The 21,095-nt window shown below is 42.1% G+C and overlaps 1 protein-coding gene across 1 annotated transcript in view; it reads right to left on the reverse strand.

Annotated features, from left to right (window-relative positions):
- Window positions 1-4,748: 4,748 nt before the first annotated feature.
- LOC133023610 (dedicator of cytokinesis protein 7-like) overlaps window positions 4,749-21,095 on the reverse strand; it is a 29,447-nt gene continuing 13,100 nt past the window's right edge. Inside the window, exons 15-50 of the mRNA XM_061090679.1 lie at window positions 20,653-20,770; window positions 19,350-19,420; window positions 19,111-19,249; window positions 18,884-18,985; window positions 18,695-18,781; window positions 18,064-18,295; window positions 17,735-17,899; window positions 17,453-17,622; window positions 16,230-16,331; window positions 15,783-15,869; window positions 15,292-15,387; window positions 14,552-14,692; window positions 13,665-13,778; window positions 13,369-13,539; window positions 12,747-12,886; window positions 12,430-12,599; window positions 12,162-12,313; window positions 11,686-11,868; window positions 10,798-10,924; window positions 10,594-10,678; window positions 9,992-10,088; window positions 9,772-9,906; window positions 9,431-9,583; window positions 9,136-9,294; window positions 8,949-9,049; window positions 8,668-8,860; window positions 7,905-8,048; window positions 7,629-7,760; window positions 7,507-7,521; window positions 6,861-6,986; window positions 6,672-6,761; window positions 6,344-6,580; window positions 6,123-6,266; window positions 5,842-5,948; window positions 5,573-5,746; window positions 4,749-4,813 (exon numbers count right to left, since the gene is read on the reverse strand). Of these exons, the coding sequence (XP_060946662.1) occupies window positions 4,783-4,813; window positions 5,573-5,746; window positions 5,842-5,948; window positions 6,123-6,266; window positions 6,344-6,580; window positions 6,672-6,761; window positions 6,861-6,986; window positions 7,507-7,521; window positions 7,629-7,760; window positions 7,905-8,048; window positions 8,668-8,860; window positions 8,949-9,049; window positions 9,136-9,294; window positions 9,431-9,583; window positions 9,772-9,906; window positions 9,992-10,088; window positions 10,594-10,678; window positions 10,798-10,924; window positions 11,686-11,868; window positions 12,162-12,313; window positions 12,430-12,599; window positions 12,747-12,886; window positions 13,369-13,539; window positions 13,665-13,778; window positions 14,552-14,692; window positions 15,292-15,387; window positions 15,783-15,869; window positions 16,230-16,331; window positions 17,453-17,622; window positions 17,735-17,899; window positions 18,064-18,295; window positions 18,695-18,781; window positions 18,884-18,985; window positions 19,111-19,249; window positions 19,350-19,420; window positions 20,653-20,770 (4,690 nt within the window). The 3' untranslated portion in view covers window positions 4,749-4,782. The remainder of the gene's footprint in view (window positions 4,814-5,572; window positions 5,747-5,841; window positions 5,949-6,122; window positions 6,267-6,343; window positions 6,581-6,671; window positions 6,762-6,860; window positions 6,987-7,506; window positions 7,522-7,628; window positions 7,761-7,904; window positions 8,049-8,667; window positions 8,861-8,948; window positions 9,050-9,135; window positions 9,295-9,430; window positions 9,584-9,771; window positions 9,907-9,991; window positions 10,089-10,593; window positions 10,679-10,797; window positions 10,925-11,685; window positions 11,869-12,161; window positions 12,314-12,429; window positions 12,600-12,746; window positions 12,887-13,368; window positions 13,540-13,664; window positions 13,779-14,551; window positions 14,693-15,291; window positions 15,388-15,782; window positions 15,870-16,229; window positions 16,332-17,452; window positions 17,623-17,734; window positions 17,900-18,063; window positions 18,296-18,694; window positions 18,782-18,883; window positions 18,986-19,110; window positions 19,250-19,349; window positions 19,421-20,652; window positions 20,771-21,095) is intronic.

Here is a 21,095-nt window from a genome sequence, read left to right on the forward strand (position 1 = left end):
CAAAAGGTCTAATCGTTTTAAATGATCAAATGTATATATATGTATTTTTCCAGCCATAGATGTTCTTCAGCGGGTGAATATCACATTAATTAACAATATTCAGCTATTTTCATTTTCCAACCCACAAATTTGCTTGCTAACTGACGGGTTTACCATATTTTTCCGTGGAGCATGTCCGCTTGTTCCTGGCACATGGAACACGCCCACAGTTGCATTCATACTTAAAAGGGGAGGGTCCATGTCAGTCTAGTGTTCCAGACGTGAAGCTGGAGCATTAGACTAATGTCACTGTTGCCAGTTTTGGAACTTATAATTGGGATGATCCTGGATTGCGGCCCTATCAAACAGTCTAAAAAGCTATTTTTATAATCCCAAGGCCCTAAATGCAGCTGCTGATTTGACTTATTGAACTGTCTCTGTCTGGGGGATAAAGTTTCACAGCTTACCAATGACCTCCAAGGTTTTCCATGCATGTGGTAATACCTCAGTGAAACATCATGCACAAACATGCCTCCCAAAGAGTAGGACATCAAGGAAAACTGCCAGAAACTAAAGGCACTTTTTAGGAGCACTTCCAAATAGGGTTGCAAAATTCCGGGAATATTCAAAGTTGGAGATTTTCCATGGGAATTAACGGGAATTAACGGGAATATACGGGAATTAATGGGAAATGTTGTGGGTAATTTATACTAACTGTATTTACTTTGTCATATACAGACATTAATATAAAGATTTTGTTTTTTGTCATAGGCTGATTTGAGCCCTGAGGAAACTTTGGGCACTTGACTATATGCTTCTGCATCGTTGTGTCATTCTTAACATAGGTCTTTGCACAGTATTTGCAAATGTACACAGCCTTTCCTTCTACATTGGATGGGGTGAAATGTCTCCACACATGAGAGAGTGCACGTGGCATTGTTCTGTAGAATAAGATGAGAAAAAAGTTTGTAAAAAAACACTAATGCAATGCCAGAGATATAAAGAGTTAGCCAAACAATTGGAATCGTCTGTAAAAATATTTTACAATTGATGGATAAATGAATGGAAATAGGCTAGATGAACAGATGAACAATCCTCAATCAGCATGCTAATATATTTTCCCAGTAATATCATGGAAACTTACCTGACTAGTCCTTCACTCTACAGCAGGCCTCAATAGCCCTGCTGTAGAGTGAAGGATGCTGGGAGTTATCTGTGCATGTGATGGAAGAATGCACAGTGGAGGGTTGAAACTCAACGTTCCATACATCTTTAAAATAGAGTTTTAAATGATGTTTTTATTGCTCAGCGTTTAATTTGCGTATTTTTGTTTTTTTTCAAAATTCCCAAAATTCCCGAGCTTAACTTTCCGCCCCTTTGCAACCCTACTTCCAAATCAGGATTCTTCCAAATACCAAGGAGGAACTCAGATGTCATGTACCGACCTCCAAAACCCTTCAAGAGCTTTCAAGGGCGAAAAAGACATCAGGAAAGAGAGAAAGAGCAGAAAAAACTTCCATATTGTCACCAGTTCTGTGACCGTTGAGTTTGTAGTTCTGGACAGAAAGTGTACGGAGGGATGTTTTTAACTGAAAAAGTTTCCAGCTCTGATTGGCTGAGCCTCTTCCAAGTGGTTGTGAAAAACCTGATCGTAAACCCAAAGTGCTTCGTTCTGGTGAATTACATAAACATTGCAGGCTCTTAATGTGGATCATCCCACCGCCACAGGAAATTGGTTTGCTGATGGTATAGAGCCGGGAGGACATCTGGATCGAATATAGATCTGTTAGAGCAGGTCTGTGAAAATGAAGGGGATTCAGTGGAGAGTTGTTGTTTTTTTTAAGTTGCATTCTGTCACATTTACTGAAGGCGACGGTGAGTTCACTGAACTCAGTGAACTCAGTGTCACCTCCTCTATCTAACAGTTCAACTGAAGTCATCACAAAGCAGGTGTTCTCTATTAAAGGCAGGAATAAAACGTGTACTGGAAAATCTAAATATTTACAAAACTAGGAACACATGTACATTATACATTTATATATATATATATGCATGTTTGTGTATATATATTCATAAATGAACTCTTTCATCTTAAAATAAGACAATAAGTATAGATAGATAGATAGATTACTTTATTCATCCCCGAAGGGAAATTAAGTCGTCATAGCAGCCGGTATATTTGAATACAATAAAATACAATACAATAGAATAAAAAATAAAAAATATTGAGGTAGAAAGAATAAAAAACAGAAACACAAGATAAATAGGTAGATAAGGTGCAGTGGCAAGATGATGGTAATAGTACTGATGATATGATGGTAATGTTATTGTTAGACAGTATATAAAAATAGTACAGTATATATAGTATATAATATAACATAATATATATTTATTATATGATAGTAATTATACCAATATAATAGCAGTGTATAGTAATAATGGCAGCAACAGTATATATAATAATAATAGTAATATAATAATAATAATAATAATAATTATAACATGTACACATGTATAAAAATGTGTATATAGACTTATATATACAAAGAATATACAGAGAGTATGATATAATGTATGATATATAGTAGAGGTATAAATATAAGTATTTGACTATACAATAGATAATATAATATACTATGAGTGTAAGAATATGTAGACAGTGTGCAAAAGACAATATTATTGTATAAAATGATATATAATATCAATATGGTTTATATTAACACATATCACATCTGATGTGAAGTAAGTGTATATGGAGCGGAGTGTTGTACTGGGTCCACAGTGCAAGGATATGAACTAACCAGTAACATAAAGTTAACATCATATAAATTAAATAAAAAGTAGGCAGTGATCAACATGTTTTCATCTTTGTTTGTGAAGGTTACACAAAAACAAGCGGGCATATTTCCACGAAACTTGGTGGAAGGATGAGGTGTGAATCTGGGAAGAAGCCATTACATTTTGGTGTGATCCTTTGATCGAGGATGTTTTTCCTCTTTCTTTAACAATGCCAGATATAAGGTGTTTGTATCTTGATGTGAGAAAAAAAAAGATCAGGCTTAGGGAACCAATATTTTTGAGTATGTGAAATTTTAGCAGATCGAAAATAGGACAGTAGAAATCAAAGATCAAATGAATCCCTTAAGAGATAAAAACTTACCAGTTTAAAATCCCACCTGAGGAGCACAGACCGGAGCCATAATGGGACTAGTTTTAAAAAGAAAACAAAAGCTGACCCGAGGTATAGGAAGAGAATTTTAATAGAATGCAGTAAAAAAAGACAGTGTAAAATAAATACAAAAATGTTCATCTAATTGGTTAAAAAAACAATTTCCAGCCTCATAAAAATGACAAAAGCACAGATATTTTAGTCGTTACAGTGTTAATGTGCGGCAGCTTGTAGTACTACAATAGTGCAATATAATAGATACAGTAGTTGGAAACGGCTACAATGAATATAAATCTTCCCCAGAGAGGGAGTGCTTTCAGACAGAAATTCAAACACAGTCTCTTGACTACAGACGGAAAAATAAGCAGAAATCAGAAAACAGAGCCCGACCAATTTAATGATAAAACTCAGCTGAGCCTTTCAAAGACATATCGGTATTTGCGTTTATGTTTGCCGATATGAAAACTCTTATATCACAGAATAAACAATGCAGAAGAGATGTGTACTTATGACTAAAATAATGTTTATTTTCTTTATTAAAGTCCTATATATTTTGTTGTAATTGCATTTTCGTTTTATCTATAGTTACTTATAATAAATTTATGGTTATAATATCAAGCCTTGATTACATTTCTTTGCCATAAGCGTCTTAAGAGTCATTGGCCTTCTTTACATTAACCAATATATCTGTATTAAACATTTTTTCACAACAAATATCGTTATCTGCAACGCCCCCCCCAAAAGTCCAGATGGGTCGGGCTCTGTACAGAAGTGTGACAGTGAGGAGAGGACCTGGCTGAGGGCGGGGCTTCTGTGATAAACATCTGATGTGACGACAGTGCATTACAAGAAAACTTCACAGTTTAACTTAAAAACACATTTAAAACATCGCGCAGCTCTTTTCCCCCTAAACACTAATGCATTCCTCTTTAACTGCTGCTATATCATGTCCCCCTGGACTCAGGGAAACCGAGACCTGAGCCTGGACATAATGATCCCACCTCCTCTCTATAATGAATTCTTATTACGAGAGATGGGAAGATAAATGTGACAACTTGAGGAAGAAGGAATGTCAGTTATTTGGTCTTTTGATAACATTAGAAAACTCCCTGCGTCTATTTAATAAGTCTGGCAGTGAGGACTACCAGACATAGTTTAGTAGAAGAAGAAAAAAAATCTCTTACAAATTGCAATAAGGCCACGACATAAAACCCATCAACGCAAAAGGAAGAGACGAAAAGAAATAAGACACAGCTATAAACAAACCTGGAAAAGATTTGGTTGCAGAATGTGTTTGGCAGCTCTAGTTCTGTAAAAGCTCAATTTAAAACGAGAGATGACTTTGGAAACTTGGTTTGAGAAGCCGACGTTTCAGCGCCTTGCTCCAAACGACCATGTTTACAGTGTAGATAAACAGCTGGGGTCTCCCCCTACAGAGGTGTGAGAGTGGTGGTAATGGGGGAGATGGGAAAGAGGTGAGAACTGTGTGTGTGTGTGTGTGCCCTTGAAGAGGAAGAAGATGGCGACCATGACAGTTGGTGTGCAGTGCAGTGGGGGGAGGGGGAAACAGACGGGAAGATGCACTAATTTGTAAAGCTTGTGATTCTGAGAGTTCCTGAGCCTCCACAGCCGACTCACCGGAGACTGGACCTGCAGTAGGAGTTCCTGAAGGAGACAGAAGCAAGACCGAAGATGAACCTTCAGTGTTTTGATGTATTTTCCCCCGAAACGTCCATCTAAAAAATCGTCGACGTCTACTAGCAGTTTTTTGATGAATAATTTTACTTTTAAATGTTCTTCTGACCCAGGGAGTGAAGGAGTTACAGTGAATCATGTCCAACACTATGAGCCAACAGGAGTATCTTCTTTGAAAGAGTGATGTCAAACACCTTCATCATCTTTTTAAGACGGTGTTGAATTTCAGCAGCTCAAAAAGCAACTGAACTTTTCCCAAAATCATATTTTTGATTCCGTAAGAAGATCAAACCACTTGTTTTTCTTGGTATTAACTCGTGGCTGCGGCAGGTGCTGTTGGCTGAAGCTGGTTTTGATTACGAACCAGTCCAGAGACAAGCAGACGCAAACTGAGCTGATGCCAAAGGCAGATGAAAACAAAAACAGATGATGAAAGTTTCCATCGTCAAAGAGGATGAAATACTCGAATACGTGTACCAACTTTCTTTCAAAAATGTATGTAAAAAAAGAGAGTAACGCGATAGTTTTAAACGATACGTCAGTGTCGTGCAAATCTATTCACCGGTGACAAACACAGATTGTATGAATCTATGACCTGGAGTGAAATAAACTTTGGTTTTATGTTTCTTTTGTGTAAGTTTGATGGTCTTTGAGAAGCGGCATGAGCTCATTTTGTGTGTCTCTGTGCGTAGGCGTGCGTGTGTGTGTGTGTCTGCTGTCTCAAGTTACCGTTGTGTTTGCGTAGACTGAGCAGGCAGGGTTCTATACAGCTGGGGGATCTTGCGGTTGATGAGAGGACCCAGAGCTTCTTTCAGCTTGTTGTAGTTCCTCTCCAGCTCTCTGTGGTACTCCTTCTGATCTGGACCAATCAGAGTCTTGTTCCTCCTCAGGGCATCCTCACACCTGCAGGATAAAGAGCCAAGAAGTCACCGCAAGTGGGGATTTGTTTTTTATTAGTAACGATGCGGTCGCGTCTGGGCCGCGGAGTGTGTCATCACCTCTTAGTGAAGTCTTTAAAGCAGAGGCGCAGTTTGTTGTGATGTCGAAACAGCTTCGGGTCATTGGGAATGTCAGAGAGAAAGACCTGCGCCACCTCCAGGGGGCCCTGTGAAGGAGAGAGACGGTTACACGTCGGCTCAGGAATGTCAGTCACGACTCAAAACACCGAGCCTGAGTTTAACCCCGTTCCAATGGGATTAATACACCAGGAGGAGGACGTGAGGGAAGGCAGCATGGGCGTGCTCCCTGTGTTTATGTGTTTCAGTGTATGAGCAGACACCTGGTTGACAGTGGTGCCCACGCTGCCCTGCAGGACCATCTGCAGCATCTTGGAGTCCGCGGGGTCTTGCGTCGTGGCGAAGGCGAGCTCCTGAGTCTTTTTCTGCATGTCCTCGATGGCCACCTCCATGGGGACGAGGATGATCTGGAGAAGAAAACGCACGACAGAATGAGAGAAAGCCGCACACCAAGACCAAGAATCCCTGGGGAACAGACACCCACCTCCTCCTTGTGGATGACGTTGATGCGGGTCTTGATGTAAGGGAAGGCGTGAGACGTGGTCAGGATGGTTTTGCGTTTGTACTGCTCGTGCAGGTCGCCGTGGGCCCGGCCGTCCAGGGTGAAGGGCGTACAGTACATGAAGGTACGCAGGTTGTAGTTCTTGTCAAAGTAGGTGATTCTTTCCTTCAGCTCGTATGTGTCGAAGAACGGCTCGACGTAGGTGATCTGGAGGTAGGCCTTCGACAAATATAAACACGTCAGCACAGTTAGACCCTTTGCAAAACCTGTGCCGTTGTATTAGGAGTGAAAGGTACATGTGAAAAGTCACCTTGTTGGGATCCAGTTTGGTTTTGTCCACTGGGCTGGAGTCCTTGATGATTTCAACCAGCTCGACCCCATACCTCTCTGCATAGAACTCCTGAGCACCAAAAACATTCATCTTTTAGACATTTTGTTTTTCAGTTCTCACGAATCAAACCTTCATTTTATTCGTTTGCATCATGATGAGTTAACGTGCCTCAAGTCTGTGGGAGATCTCGGCTAATTTGGTGATCGATGGTTCCTTGTAAACAAACTCTTGCTCGTCCAGGTCTCCAAAACGACAGCCGTAGAAACCAACCCGGAAGTAGGTGCCAAACATTCTCTGAACACTGAAGGAGGGATGAAAGGACGAGATAATGAAAGAGTGCAGATGCTGAGTGAAGCAAAATCACAAAGCTATAGATACACAACGTAAGTGTTGACTGGAGAACAGGAGAAAGAAAATAGAAAACCTTAAATGTATTTGAGCTGAAAATCTTTTCATGTATTCTTCCTGTTGAGGTTGTGGACTCAAGTCTTTTTGAACATATTTTAAACCTCATTGCATGGTTTTCACAGATGGAAATGTTAAAATTACTGGTTTAGTAACAGAAGAACTTTTGTAGAAAAACGGGAAAATATAAATTCAAGCTGGCTGTGGCAAAAGGGAATGGAAAACGTTTTGTTAGAGTGGTTCAACCCAACTATATCAAAGAAAGTTGAAAGAAAATTGTGTGTCACTCACCAGTAACATTTGATTCACAAGAACAAGCAGTGGGGGAAGAAAGGAAAAAAACATTGTTAATGCAAAGTATGATTATTTTTACAGTCAATATACTCAGTGTGGCCGATGAGCTTGTTACCTCCCATCCTGAGCTCTGGAAAAGTTGAGAAAAAAGAGGCATAAAAGAAAGAAATTAGGAAAAAGTTATGTTTGACAGCCCAGTTAATTGCAGCGGATTGTAAGACCGTGCTTTCAACTCACTTGGTTGTAGACTTTGTTGAAGGCGTCCTGCAGTTTCCCGTGGACGGTTGCCAGCTTTTTGAATTCCCTGTTGGCTTCATGGATGGGCAGCAGGATCTTGTACACTTCGTTTATGGCCTCGTACATGGCTGCCTGGGGGTGACAGCACAATGGAAGGCCAGTTCTACACATACCACTGGATCACATAACACTCCCTCACCCATGCTTGCTCTGTGTAACCCTGTGCTGTGTGAACATGCAGCCTGTCACCATGCGGTTGGAGAATATGAGTCGTACCATGTTAAAAGAGGCAGACGCTTGCTCCAGGAGGCCCACCAGGCCGGACTCGCTGAAGTACTTCCCAGCACAGATCCCCTCCTCCTCCGGAGACAGGACATCATCCGACACTGCCGACTCCTCCAGGACGTTGGACGAAATGTTCTGAGAGGGAAACAGAGAAATCATAATAAACATAATAATCCTTAAGTTTCACTCTTTCAACAATCAGTCTTGATTCAATCTTGGAACACCCATGTTGTCCTGCCAGCACAGAGCCCGACCAATTTATTGATAAAACTCAGCTGAGCCTTTCAAAGACATATCGGTATTTGCGTTTATGTTTGTCGAAATGAAAACTCTTATATCACAGAATAAACAATGCAGAAGAGATGTGTACTTATGTTTATATTATGACTAAAATAATGTTTATTTTCTTTATTAAAGTCCTATATATTTGGTTGTAATTGCATTTTCGTTTTATTTATAGTTACTTATAATAGATTTATGGTTATAATATCAAGCCTTGATTACATTTCTTTGCCATAAGCGCCTTAAGAGTCATTGGCCTTCTTTACATTAACCAATATATCTGTATTAAAATTTTTTCACGACCCATATCGCTATCTGCAACGCCCCCCCAAAAGTCCAGATGGGTCGGGCTCTGTACAGAAGTGTGACAGTGAGGAGAGGACCTGGCTGAGGGCGGGGCTTCCTGCAGAATGCTGCCCAGAAGTGTTGTTTATGGTCAAATGAGTCACCGAATTACACAGCATGCACCGACCTGAAATGTGACACAACCAATTGGCAGGTATCGGCAATCCTCCAGCATGTTGAGGTACTCTGCCACCAGAGCGGCGCTGTGGACGAGACAGTGGGCGGCCTCGGCGTGGTTCCCTCTCTCAGAGTGTTTTCCTGCCATGTTCTGGAGCCACGTGAGACGCAGGTCAGGAGAGTTCTGGTAGCCCTTAGCAATCCTGAGGTTAAATACAAGAGAAGAACTTAGGTCTGAGTCATGTGACTTTATTCTTTATATGCCTGTTTCACTGATGGGCGTGTCTGTACCTGTACATTAAGTCAATGAGCATCTCTGGATCCTGTTGATGCTCTTTCATCTTCACAGTGTCGGTAAGAATCATGTGCAGGTTGAACACCAGATCCTGGACCTGCAGTTTCAAAAGGGCAACACGGGACTTGAGCGACCAGCACCACATCTGGATCAGAAACAGACAGTGTGGTGGCTGCTGCGTACCTGCTCTGGGAAGGGCGTGTCCCGGAGCTCCAGGTCCTCTTCAGCGTACGTGAGGATCGTCTTGAGGGACCGACGCAGATGCTCCTCATTGAAGTTCTGGGACGTTCCCACCAGTGACGACAGAGACATGGTGACCTGCATCTTTACTCGTGCAAAGTTCTGGAGCAGAGGACAGAAATAGGAGAGTTTTTTTCTCACAACATCATGGAGATCCATCCTGTGAACCTCCCGTGTGTTCTGTAGATTCCTTGTTGGTGTAAGAACGTCAAAATTTCGAAGCAATGTGTAAACTCACGTTTCCAATCTCAAAGTTCTGCCTCATGAGCAGGTACAGCGAGGCGGAGGCGTGACTTCTGACGGAACCCACACTACTGCTGCAGTGACGGAGGAGACGCAGGCACAGGTCTGCACAAAGCTCAGTGTCCTCGTCAAACAGCATCTCTGGGAACTACACACAAACAAACACACTGTCACTTGTTTATTACTCACCACAACAATATATTAGGAATCATTTCTTTTTTGTTTTCTTTGCAAAATGAGCAAATTCGATTTGTGTCCAGTTGAAATAATATAAGATTAAAATGGATTGTAAAAATGAATGGCAACACTTGGCACACTAATAGAAACTGTACTTGCCTTGAAAACCAGAGCTCTCTGTGTCGTGAAGCAGTGCTGCAGGAAGAGGGCGCTCTGGTTACCTGCCATGCTGTGAAGAAGCACCCGGAGCACGCCGCCTAAAACACTTTCCTTCAGCTCTGACGCCACCACAGTCTGAACAGAGGACAGAGTGAAAGGTCATAATACAGCAAGGGGAATTTCACACAAAAGGTGAGTGGAAGGATCTCGTACTGTTTACCTTCACTATAATCTCCAGTGTGTCCAATACGATCAGAGAAGCCTCCGTAGCCAAGTTTCCATCCACCACAGACTCCTGCTCCATCTCAGATTTAGTCCTGTAATAGATCATTGTATTACAATCATCACTCCTAAGGAACACTCAAATTAAGTCATAGTGTTATATATATATAAAAATGTATCCAAATATTTTAAACTAATGTTTATCAGTTTATGAAATGCTTTCATAAATCTGTACAGCAACAAAATATCCAATTAATCTTATTATATACATTTGTTTTTTTTAAACAACCTGTGAAAGTCAGAAAAATAAAAATAGAGAATAAAACCTTTTTTAATAAAGAATAACATAACACATGTGTGTATATGTACACTGAGTATGTGCTTGTTTGTTTACCTAAGAACCCCTCTGTCCCTTTGTTGATTCTTTTGTTGATGTAAGTTCATTTAATTACCACCTTTTATCATCTGTCCTTCCTGTAAAGTTGCCTTCCAATTTTTCAACTGATAGACTTGACGATTTTTAACGAGTTACTTTTAATTTGCTTTAGGACGGAGATTCTGATTATCCTTAATAACTAATAACTAATGTTAATTGCATACTTATCAACTCGGTCTGTATTTTGTCTCCAGTGAGTGACATTCTTCCTCCACCGTACGTTTTCTTGGCTGCCGTAGGGACTTCTTTCTGGAATAGTAAACAGATGACAATTTCCATGAACACAGACAAGTCAACACCACAAACACTTCAGCTACTGACACAGTCACACACACACACATTCATCACTGGGCTCCAAGGCGGCATACCTCTGCAGCGGCGGACCATCTCCTGACGAGCTCCGATGGTGCCCAGTATGGCCTCCTCCAGTCGGGCTTTCATGTCCTGAGACTTCTTAAACGTGAGACTGTTGATCCTCTCCAGAGTCTTCTTCCCCTGCAGAGATCAACGGTTTGGGAAAATTAAATCAATTGTCAGAACAACAAAAATCTTCAGTAAACGGTAAAAGAGGGTGAGTAGTGATTCATACCGCGGCTCCTCGGCCCCTCCCTGTGCAGTGTTCATATGTTGAACGGGAACGTCACGTTCATTTGTCAAATCAGCATCGTATCAGACCAGCATGAAAAAACCAGGAGTGTGTGTGTGTGTGTGTGCGTTTGTGTGCGCACACACACACAGGCCCCGGGGCCCCGCCCCCACTCACTCGCTCAGGTGGCATGTTTTTAATTTTTTTTCACCTCAAACACACATCTGTAAAATTATGTAACTCTTGTGGAAATAACTATGTAGTCATATAGTCAGATACGGACAATAGGCCTGCATCGCCGTGTATAATCAATGCTATGATGTCACCATGTAGTTTTCATTTATATCTTGCTGTAGGCTAATACTAATATGAATACCACTTGTTAAGTGTTCAAAAAGCTGGGCAGGAACAAGCTGGTAAAAAAGGGAACCTTACAGATGTTTTATTTATTACTATGATAAATAAATATACCAGTATCGTATCGTATTTGTGGTATCGTACCGTATTGGTGGTATCGTATCGAAAGTATCGAGTATCGTGATATTTTGGCAGGTATAGTATCGAAGTCATAATTTTGGTATCGTGACAACACTAATCCAAACACTGTCTTTTGACACCTACTGTGTTTCTGTGATAGATACATGGTGGGGGCCGTGCCCGGTTGTGGTACCTTGTATTCAAAGCAGGAGATACAGAGATGCAGCAGATCCAGCAGGCGGTTGATTTGTAGCACAGACAGATCAGACACCCAGCGCTCCAGGAGAGCTGCATCTGCATTCTTCAGCACCCACAGGAAACACACCAGCAGAGTCCGGCTGCACTCGGCCGACAGAGAGCTCGGCTGACGCCCAGCCTGATGAAGACACACATACAAACTCAGTGCCAGTCTTTAAAATCTGATTAATGACTGTTACAAAGACAATGGACAGGGGGCCACCTACAGGCCGAGAGGAGCAGTTGTATTTCAGAAAAGAAACATGATAAGAATGCAAACACTCTTTAAAAGGGCTTTGGTGTGGAGTTGCAGAAATGAACGAGAGATCGTCTGTCAAGCTGAAGCAGCAGCCTCCCACATAGAGGCCGATCTGCAACCTGTCGGTGTGTAGGGCCCGGGGGGGATACAGCCTGACCTCCGCTATCACTCACCACTGTGGGCATTGCAAAAGCGTTGGCTTTGGCATGCGGCAAAGGGGAGCCGGCAATCGCCATGGCAACAGACTGACTGATAGTGCTGCTACTGTCTGGGTCAGCATCGTCGGCGTGGGCCGGGGCATGGCGGACCCGAGCAGGCGAGGAGTCTGCAAGGAAATAATGAAAAGCCCTCTCAGGTGCAATAATACTGGAAATAAAACACACAGATCTTGAGGAGGTGGATGATAACAAGACCAGTAGACTGCACATTTTTTCTGCTGACCTGAGAAGTCGTGGAGATGATGCAACGTCTCCATGACGATGGGGATGAGGGGCAGGTAGAGCTGAGCTACGTGGGCTCTGACCTGAGGGTCACTGTGGCGAGGGTCTGCATCGTGGCTGCAGAGCAGGGAGTGAACGGCACTAATGGCCTTTTTATGAAGGAAGAAAACCCTGTGGGCACAAACAGAGGGTGGATCAGTGTGTTTCAGACTGTGTGCACTTGTACTTTATGCTGTAATGTATTAAAGGTTTAATGTCAGAGTATCCCTGAGGGGAAATGAAATGAAAGTTTTTATATACAGCTAATAAACAACCTACCCTTCTCCGTCAGGATCAAGCATGAGGGAGAGCTCAGTTAGCAGCAAACCAGACAGGAAGTGCTGCTGGCGAAAAGGGCCGGAGAGCTCAAACATGGTGGCCGCACCTTGGTCCTGCACCACGCTGGAAAATGCTGAACTCTGCAGACAGGGAACAGAGCAATGCAAGAATAAGAGGGCAGTGACAGCAAACTGAATTCAAATCAGTTAAATTATATTTATGTGCTTTACCTGACGATCTTTTCCAAAATAACTAGGGCTGGGCAAGTTAACTCGTTTCAATCGAGTTAACTCAAGTGATGAGTTAACTCGATTAATTATTTTATCTCGCATTAACTCAGGTTTGATTATTTATTGTTTTATAATGAAAGTCAGGCTTTTATTTTGTGAAAGTCTGTTGCTGACTGCTGCAGAACAGGAAAAAAGAAAATAATTGGCGGATAAACAATCGAGTTAACTCATCACTTGAGTTAACTCGATTAAAACGAGTTAACTTGCCCAGCCCTAAAAATAACCAAAAGAAACAGCAGAAAAATAAGCAAAAGAGTTGCAGAAGATAAAGAGATATTATTTTGCTTAACAGTCTACAGAGGAGGCGTAATGAATCTGAGTTTTTCCGTTACCTGTGATGTGGTGGAGGAGGTTGAGGGGGAGGGGGAGGCTGGGGGGCTGAGGGTGGCGCACGGCAGGTTGAGGATCACGTAGTGTTCGTGGCTGCAGATGATGCGAGTGAAGTCCATCCTCAGTGCATTCAGAGAGCTCGGGTTCTGGGACGTGTGGAGCTTGTTGGCAATCTGCAAGGAAACAGGTTTGTTTGAGACTGTAAAAAAATCTGTTTTAAAAACACATGAGGCAGCACTGGGATTTAGTTCAAAGTGTTTGATATTGGAGGAAACACAGAGAGAGCAGCATCAGGCACCTGTTTGTAGTAGGACCGGATGAGGTTGAACACAAAGCCCCGGTCCATGAGAGACAGCAGGTCATTCAGGAAGAAGGCCAGACTGCTGTTTAACCTCTCCACAAGCTCCACATCCTGAGAGAAGGGAGGAGGTATTCATGTGAGAGGAACGATGACATTGTACATTCATTTACTTAAAACACTGATTCTAACTCAGATCGAGGCAAGTTTCTATTAAACAGAAACTCTGACATATTTTATTGTCCAATACTACGGCTGGGCAAGTTAACTCGTTTTAATCGAGTTAACTCATCACTTATTTAACTCAGACAATTATTTTATCTCGCATTAACTCAGGTTTGATTATTTAATGTTTTATTGTGAAAGTCAGGCTTTTATTTTGTGAAAGTCTGTTGCTGACTGCTGCGGAACCGGAAAAAAGAAAATAATTGGCGGATAAACAACCATGGATAAGGGTACGGAGCTTTTACATGGCCATTTTCATTTTAAAGTTAGACGCAGGGAGGAGTATACATGTTTCATAACGAAGAGGATAACATTAAAGCCCTGGCAGTGGCATTGAGCTTTAACTTTGTATTTGCTTTGATAACATTGTTAAGTTGAGATTTACACTGAATATTTTATCTAACTGCTACTGTATTAAATGCTGATGTTAAAAGTGATTGCACAACAAATGTTATGGCACTTTCGTTCATATGGCAGAACATTGAAAATAAAATTGCGTAATACACTACTTTTTAATTCATTATTGGATTTTGCGTATACAAATGCGATTAATCGTGATTAATCAGGGAAATCATGCGATGAATCGCGATTAAAACTTTGAATCGTTGCCCAGCCCTATCCAATACAAAACAAATGGACTGCCAGCTTTATGGGCTCAGCACCTTGTGGTATCGGTTGCCGATGTCTGCGCTGATGGCACACACGAGTGCAGCGATGTCGTCCACAAAGCGGTCTGGGAAACGCTGGCGCCTGGGAACGTCCAGTTTGGAGGTCAGGAATAAGTGGTGGGCCATGCTCTTTGTCTGCAGGCGGGGACAAATGAGAACATTTAGCTTTAACTGCTTTTAGAATGGTACAAGTATTGTGATTTTCAGTATTCTACTCAAAACTCTTTAGATGTAGACCGTCTTAGACATAGACATATATAAGGCTAGATGCCTCGGCCAACAGAGTCGAACGTCACCACATGGCGGCCATCTTGCTGAGGGCGGCTCGCTCACCCATAACACTGTGTTGTAGTGGTGCGTACTTTTTAAATAACCATAACTTGCTCAATTTTCAACCGATTTTTAAACTGTTTGGTTTGTTATAAACGTCAGAGATGTAGTTATGACACTGCATAAATTAATAAATTGTTTAGAAAAATGACATAATTATTCATAAGTATGCAGTGTCATAAATACATCTCTGACGTTTATAACAAACCAATTAGTTTGAAAATCGGTTGAAAATTGAGCAAGTTATGGTTATTTACCAACACAATGTTATGGGTGAGTGAGCCGCCTGCAGCAAGATGGCCGCCATGTGTTGACGTTCGACTCTGTTGGCCGGCAATGCGGCCGACACAACTAGTGTTTATATATGATATCTATGGTCTTAGAGTGTTTTTTAACATACTGACCATGAGCTGAAAGAAAAACCAGGCCTGCTGCAGCGCTGCTTCCCTCACTGCGCTGGCGCTGACCACCCACTGTAACGACAGCTCCTCGTGGAGAAGCTACACAGGAACCAACAACAACCACATTTGAGCTTGTATGGGAAAACAATTTTAGTATCTACATGAGCTATTGATATTAAAATATTTTTTTTGTTGTCACAGGGAGAAAGCTGAGAACTGTAACTAAGGTTTGTAAGTTAATTGTAAAGTTCTATGATAGTTTTTTCAGGCCGATGATACAAACAGAATAAAAGTAATATAAACATTGATAGTAAAATACTAAACTTAACACATTATCCAGACAACAAATATTCAATGTCAGAGTCTCAAGCAATTGTTTAACTACTCACACAGAGACACAGTTGTGAATGTTGATTTGTTTTAATGATGTTGAAAATGGATGAATGTTAGGACATCAAAACGTGTTCGTTCATAATGGTGACTGCCGGTTTTACCTTCTTGGTAATCTGCCTTGTGGGAACTGAAAACAAGGCCACGCTGTCCAGAAAGGCAGACATGCGATTGCAGGTGCGGTCGTTTGCCTGACATGAAGTGATGGTGATGGTGAGGTGAACACACAGAGATGAGGACAAAGTGACGTGAAAATGGATGAATGGAAAATGGACGGGTGGACAGAAAAACTCTCTACGAACTCTGATGAGCACAAGGCTGGAAGGAAATCTACCGAGCCCGAGGCAGAGATGGTCTGTTCAGCAGCGATGAGAAGATGCATTGCAAAGGACAGACCATGTGTCATAGTGGATGAAGAGTTAGGGACAGGCAGAAGGAAACACAAACATAGATTGAGGTGCGAGTGGATGAGAGATGGTTCAGGATAGAGGTGAAGGGGGAGGCGATGAAGATGAGGAGGAGGAGAAGGAAGAGGAGAAGGGATTTGGCACCTGCTTGAGCTCACAGCTGGAGTTGGGGTTCCGACGTAGCACAGATCTGGAGCCCCCAGGGGCATAAGAAGAGTTTACCCAGGAGTGGGAGCGGTCAATGCCCTGCCATAAGCCAACGGAGACACACACAAAACACACACCCCACACACACAAGCACACATAGAGCGGCAAGAGGCGAGGGGCACAGTGAGAAAAGGGAAGACAATTACCACAGAGAAGATTATGTGAGGGAGGAATTTTGAAGGAAACAAAATCAAGGAATGTGAAAAGAGAAGCTTCAACAGGAGAGGAGAGAACAAAGGAAGGGCTGGGAGCACTGCGTGAATCACAAGGGACAGTGGCATACAGCATCAGTGCATCTTTGACCTAAGCAACATCATTAACTGTTGGCACAATTCTTAGTCAACCTCACAATATCAAATCTGCTGAGGAGGACAGCAGGTTCGTTACAACAAAACGATAGACTGATATTGGAACAGAGGCCAAAAAAATTCATTCAAATTCCCATTCCCGGCACAAACAATATTTGTATTCTTAACTTTTAAACCCAGCATCTCTATGTGCAAAATTCAACGACTAAACACTGTTAATTAACACAATTAATTGATGCAGATGGTAAAAAAAAACATTTTAAACTTTAGAATATTGCTGTATTTAACCTTAAAGGGACTCTTACCTTTGTTGCATTTGAGAATTACAGCACATTCAAATCATCCCGCCTTCCTCCAATGCCCCACCCCCTCGTTCCCATCCGCGGTGTTTTTTTGAAGAAACTTTATTTACAAGCAGACTTACAATCTACTGCCTCCGCGCACGCACGTGAGTTTTTGTTTACCAAAGCAATGGATTCGGTAAGTTATATACATTTACATTCACATGCCTTGATGACGGGCCCGAATGCGCCACAAGAAGCAGACGGAAAACCTGCATGTCCATGCAGCAAACAGACAGGTCTGTCGGCCAATAAGGTCCTTCGGTCCGAAGAATTTTATTGGTTGAAGTTTTCACTAAATATTATGAGAGTGAAATAATTGTTTGTTTTTACTCCTGGTGGGTCTGTCTTGCATTTTAGAGTGTCATTACCTTATTAATACCAATTTAACCTTATCCAAAAAAAGTGTAAAAATGCAACAAAGGTAAGAGTCCCTTTAAACAGCTCTAAAATTATTGTTCATATCTTGTAAACACACTAACTCATCCATAAATTCCGAAAGACAACTCACTTTGCTGCCGATGATCCTCTGCACCTCTTCGTCGGGGGAAGCTGGGGTGGTGGCCAGGTCCGGGTTGGAGTTGCTGATACTTTTGGAACGCGACAAATGCAAACTGCTCGGACGAGCCGTTGCTCTCGATAAGGTGGCATACTGCATGGGCATCTCATACGACTGGGGGCCTGCAACTCATGGAGATGTCAAGAAGAAATGTTAGTAAATCTAAAAGAGCGGACCAATGATTACTACTCTTTCTGTTTTCTTTAATACATGCAGTTTAATCTGGTAACTGACCCGTTGGGGGCAGTGTAGGCTCAGCAGAGGGCAGGCGAAAGCAGTAGTGGATGTAGGACGCCAGCAGGTTGTTGCGGCCGTGCTGATCCTGGGTCACCTCCAGGTTCTTGTGCATCTGGTTGACCAACAGCGCCATCGCTTCGAAAGCAGCACGGCCCAGGTTCACTGGAGATTCAACATGACAGCAGCATGAGGCGGAAAATAAAACAACAATTATCAGATCATTCAATCCAATGACCACGATTAGATTTCAACCTTGTGACAAATTCTGCTTCAAATTCCCAGAAGCAGAAATTATGTAAATATGTTCTCTTTCAGAACAGACTTACCGATTTGGCCTGCGATGACGGGGGGGTAGACGATGAGCTGAATGAGCTTGTTGAGCAGCTGATGCAAAAACCTGACACAGGTGTCCAGCAGAGCCCCCTTGAGTGCAGCCATACAGGCCTTCAGCTCGCCCTCCATGTTGGCCTCGGTTATGATGACGTCCTTCAGGCGGAAGGGGAAGGAGTACTCCTCCAGGACATACACCAGAGTGAAGAACTTGTCCAGGTGGGGATCCTACAGGCACAACCAGAATGAACACTGAATTTCAAATCAGGCAACACTGTTTTTTAAACTCTTGAAGACTTGGCATAAAGGATGTAACGTCTCTATGATTTTCTGAATATGCTGTGAGAAGAAATTACATCCAGGCACTGCTCAGAGTAAATGTAAACCTAAAGTGAAAAAAAAAAAGGTTGGATACATATAGTCTATAAATAAAGTAAAAACAGACATATTTTTGTAATTCTGAGTCAGTATCTCTAATGTCTTTAATATGATTAACAGTTTTCTATCCACAGAAAGAGTTAACATTATGACAACAATAAATTCTGCTGTTTATTATTATAATTTTCAGACCTCTCCCAGTAACACTAACCACATTTTTAATGGTGCTAAAAATACAAATGTGTTTACCTGAGTGTGAACCGAGGAAGCCGCTGTCACCTCGACGTTGAACACTGCTTTGTGATTATCAACCCACTTCATGCCCGGGAGCTGAACCTGCCATGGAGTGACATCCAATTCATTTAACATCAGTCACAGTCACATCAGGAGGAGAAGATGACAGCAGGCAAACAGATATTCTCAGTGTCAGACACTCACGTCGGGGGTGAGCACAGAGTAGCTGGGTGGAGGCTTCTCCACCGACACAGGCAGACTGAAGGAGCCTGTGCGCAGTCGGCCATGTTGCATCAGAGGGATCCACTGCGGGGCAGAGAGAGACACGCACACTCTTACCGATGGCAACACAACAGAGAGAGCGTTCAAACGAGTGAGTGGGTGGGTGGGTGGATGTGTGATGTGTGGGCCGGCTGTAGGAGCGCGCTCACAGTGTAGCCCACGGGCGTCTCCAGAGGAGTGTTCTGTTTGGGCTGGCAGCTGATGTGGTAGAAGGTGAACAGTAGATGATCGTTGTCTGTCAGATTGGCGGGAATCTTCATCTTCATCTCCTCGTAGAACTCAGGGGACCTTCGGGGCAAAGAGTTAAACGCAGCGTTAACAAGAGAGAAGGAAAGGAGAGAAAGTTGGAAGAACCAGCAGGGGGTCTAACAGGTGACTGAGTGGTTACTTGTTGTGGTAGATGATGGGCGTGTACGCCTCTTTCAGGAACTCGGCACAGCTCGATTTTCCAAAGATGACCTGGTCAAAATGACATAAGTATAAACATGGTGGCACCAGGTAAAACAGAAGGGACTCTTCTGACATGAGCACATTACTGCGGTCGGGTCAATCATTTAAGGAATGTCACCGTCAATATGGTTTCATACAGGTATAACACAGTCTGCATTAGGGTTGCAAAGGGGCGGAAAGTGTCCGGTAAATTTCCGGGAAACTTTCCGGAAACTTTCCATGGGAAGTTAAGCTCGGGAATTTGGGGAATTTAAAAAATAAAAAAAAACTACGCAAATTAAACGCTGAGCAATAAAAACATCATTCAAAACTCTATTTTAAAGATGTATGGAACGTTGAGTTTCAACCCTCCACTGTGCATTCTTCCATCACATGCACAGATAACTCCCAGCATCCTTCACTCTACAGCAGGGCTACTGAGGCCTGCTGTAGAGTGCAGGACTAGTCAGGTAAGTTTCCATGATATTACTGTGGAAAATATGTTAGCATGCTGATTGAGGATTGTTCATCTGTTCATCTAGACTATTTCCATTCATTCATTTCCTATTCCATTCACAGACGATTCCAATTGTTTGGCTAACTATTTATATCTCTGGCGTTGCATTAGTGTTTTTTTACAAACTTTTTTCTCATCTTATTCTACAGAACAATGCCACGTGCACTCTCTCATGTGTGGAGACATTTCACCCCATCCAATGTAGAAGGAAAGGCTGTGTACATTAGCAAATACTGTGCAAAGACCTATGTTAAGAATGACACAACGATGCAGAAGCATATAGTCAAGTGTCCAAAGTTTCCTCAGGGCTCAAATCAGCCTATGACACAACAAAATGTTTATATTTATGTCTGTATATGACAAGGTAAATACAGTTAGTATAAATTACCCACAACATTATCAGTTTATTCCCGTTAATTCCTGTTAATTCCCGTATATTCCCGTTAATTCCAATGGAAAGTTTCCAACTTTGAATATTCCCAGAATTTTGCAACCCTAGTCTGCATCAACAATTACTGATTTAATAAAAAAAAAAAAATCAGAGTATCGCAGAAGATTCACTTTATTTCACCAAATGTAACGAGACTTTTCTTGCTAACTCTGTTGCTGGTATAATATGCTGCATCGGAGAAGTTCACTCATCATATTGTATTTCACTGCCTCAAGCGGTTCTTTGTGACTGGAAATTCTCTTTCTGGAGAACATTGAAGTTTTGTCACATGGATTATCATAGACTGTGACTCACCGGTAAAGCTTGGCTGGGGTCTTCTCCTGCCATGAACTGTACCTTCACAGCGATGTTTCTCACCGAGCCCTGGCGGCTGCTGAAGTTCAGAGTTTGTGGGTAAACGTAGAGCAGATTCCTGAAAAGGCAAAATTATGCAAGACACAGGTTAAGGTCTCAGTCACAGACCTTTCAGTGCCGTGCTCCCGTCATTCATTTAGAAACAGCTTCATGTCAGTAGCTTCCTTTGCTACTCTTTGTTTTTACCATGATGCCTCTAATGCAATAAATGAAATGAAAAAATAATTATGGGGACAGAGTTGAATTGAACTGAAAAGTCCTGAGTGAACTGAAGGAACAATGTTCAATGGTTAAGGTTTCCAGCTTTTGTTTCAGCATGAACTGCTGTTTCACACCCTATTCTGCATCAATTGATCCTTTATATCTACAATAATGCTATACTG

Source organism: Limanda limanda, chromosome 17, assembly GCF_963576545.1.
Source record: "Limanda limanda chromosome 17, fLimLim1.1, whole genome shotgun sequence".
In the NCBI taxonomy this organism is placed as follows: Eukaryota; Metazoa; Chordata; class Actinopteri; order Pleuronectiformes; family Pleuronectidae; genus Limanda; species Limanda limanda.